Consider the following 1,900-nt stretch of genomic DNA (forward strand, 5'->3'; position numbering starts at 1 on the left):
ATAGCCTCTTGTGCTTGTATATATTTATCTAAACCTATCACTCCTTTGGCTTTTGTAAACTAAACTTTTGGGATTTCTGTTGTAAAAATGTTGCTTATGAAATGGTTTGAATGTTATGGATTTTACTTGAACTTTGATATTTATTTTGATATTAATTTTAGAGGCCTTACGTATTTTAAAGACACAGGGGCATTGTCATGTTGTAAGAATGGAACATACAACTCTCATGTGTTTTTAGGATACGCGGCGCTGTCACGTTACATTTTTGGGTCGTGACAGAAAAAAATGGTATCAGAGCATGGGTTATAACATGTTTTAAAATAAAAGCAACCAGAAAGAAAGAAAGAAAAAATTTGGTATTTCACAATTTTTTTTTATTTTTTATTTTTCTATTTTTATTTTTATTTTTTTGCAACATTTGTTTTCTTTCGATATACATTTTATTTTGTTGACAAGATGCTGCCACAACCTGAAGACAACCCTCGCCCACAACAAAGTACCCCTGAAGAGCATCATGTCGATTTACCCAACGTCCAGCCAAACCCACCAGTTAATGCACAGCAAATGGCTGAGTTATTTCAAGCCTTTTTGGCTAGTCAACAAAAAAACCAGCAAAATGAGGAAGAAAAAGAAAGTGAGCGAGAAGCTACCTATCCCGATCGTTTATTGAAATTGAAGCCTTTGAAGTTTTGTGGTACACCTCATTCTGACAAGGCGGAGATATGGATCAAGAACATAAAAAATAAGCTTGATATTTTGAAAGTGCCAGCTAAGAATCAAATTAAGTTAGCTACTCATGTAATGGAAGGTGAAGCTGACTCATGGTGGGATACCGTCTGTGATCAAAATACAGATAAAGAAATGACTTGGGATGATTTTGAGCAACATTTTTATGATCTGTACTTTTCGGTTGCTCTGAAACAAACAAGAATGAAAGAATTCTTTGAGCTGGAGCAAGGCAATATGACAGTGGTTGAATATGTCTCTAAGTATACAGAGTTAGGTAAATATGCTAAGGCTCTAGTAGCTGATGAAAATATGAAAGCAGTAAAATTTATGTTGGGCTTGAAAGATGGCATCAGAAGGTATACTGTGGGTCAAGGAACGAAGACTTATAGGGAGATTATAGATACTGCTTATGCATTTGAGCAAGATCATCTCAGCTTTTTGAAGAAGAAAGCCTCAGCTGGTGCATTTAGGGGAAGCAAGGGTAAAAAGAAGGTGAGAAAAGAATCTGGAAGTTCAAGTGGCAGTGGAAGACTAAGAAAAAGGGCAAGCTAGCCCCGAATGTTATACTTGTGGTGAATTTGGGCACATCAGCCCAAAATGTCTCAAAAGAGAAAGCTTTGGTTTTGTAGTTGTTAATCGACCTCAAGTTCAGCAAAGAGCTAAAACAGAAATGGTTCAGCAACCACAACGGAATCAGCAGACATCTCAAAAGACCAACCAAGGGAACCAAGGTTGAGGACCTCTAAATCGTGCACTTGTAAAAGAAAGTGGCAAAGTGTATGCTTTGACCGAAGATGATGAAGCTACCGCAAATAACAAGATGGTGCTGAATGGTATGATTCTCTTCTCAAATACCGAAGCTAGAATATTGTTTGATACTGGGGCATCACATTCATTTATATCTGTATGGTTGGCTAGTTCGTTAGGGTTGAAATTTGAACCAGTGACAAAACCTTTGACCCTAAGTGTACCGTTGTTGAGGAAAATATCTATAAATCAAACCTTTAGGGGGTGTAAGTTGGTGGTGAAAGATCAAGTTCTTACAGTAGACTTGTACCCTTTAGAAAAAATGAAGTATGAACTAATCCTAGGAAAGGATTGGTTAAGAAAATACCAAGCCCAAATTGATTGTGGAAGGGGAAAAGTTAGAATTGTGACCCCTGAAGGGAAG

At 37.1% G+C, this 1,900-nt stretch overlaps 1 protein-coding gene across 1 annotated transcript; it reads left to right on the forward strand.

Moving 5' to 3' along the window:
• The first annotated feature begins 456 nt into the window (after nt 1–456).
• LOC125475091 lies at nt 457–1,281 on the forward strand. The gene has a single exon (XM_048579442.1). The coding sequence runs from the start codon at nt 457–459 to the stop codon at nt 1,279–1,281; it is 825 nt and encodes a 274-aa protein (XP_048435399.1).
• The last annotated feature ends 619 nt before the right edge of the window (nt 1,282–1,900 follow it).

This window comes from the organism of the source record quoted next, unplaced genomic scaffold (assembly GCF_019419815.1).
Source record: "Pyrus x bretschneideri cultivar Hongxiangsu unplaced genomic scaffold, Pyrus_bretschneideri_v1 Contig134, whole genome shotgun sequence".
Lineage (NCBI taxonomy): Eukaryota > Viridiplantae > Streptophyta > Magnoliopsida > Rosales > Rosaceae > Pyrus > Pyrus x bretschneideri.

Coding starts and splice junctions, on each gene's coding strand:
- LOC125475091 (XM_048579442.1), top strand. CDS start 457: ATGCTGCCACAACCTGAAGACAACCCTCGCCCACAACAAAGTACCCCT.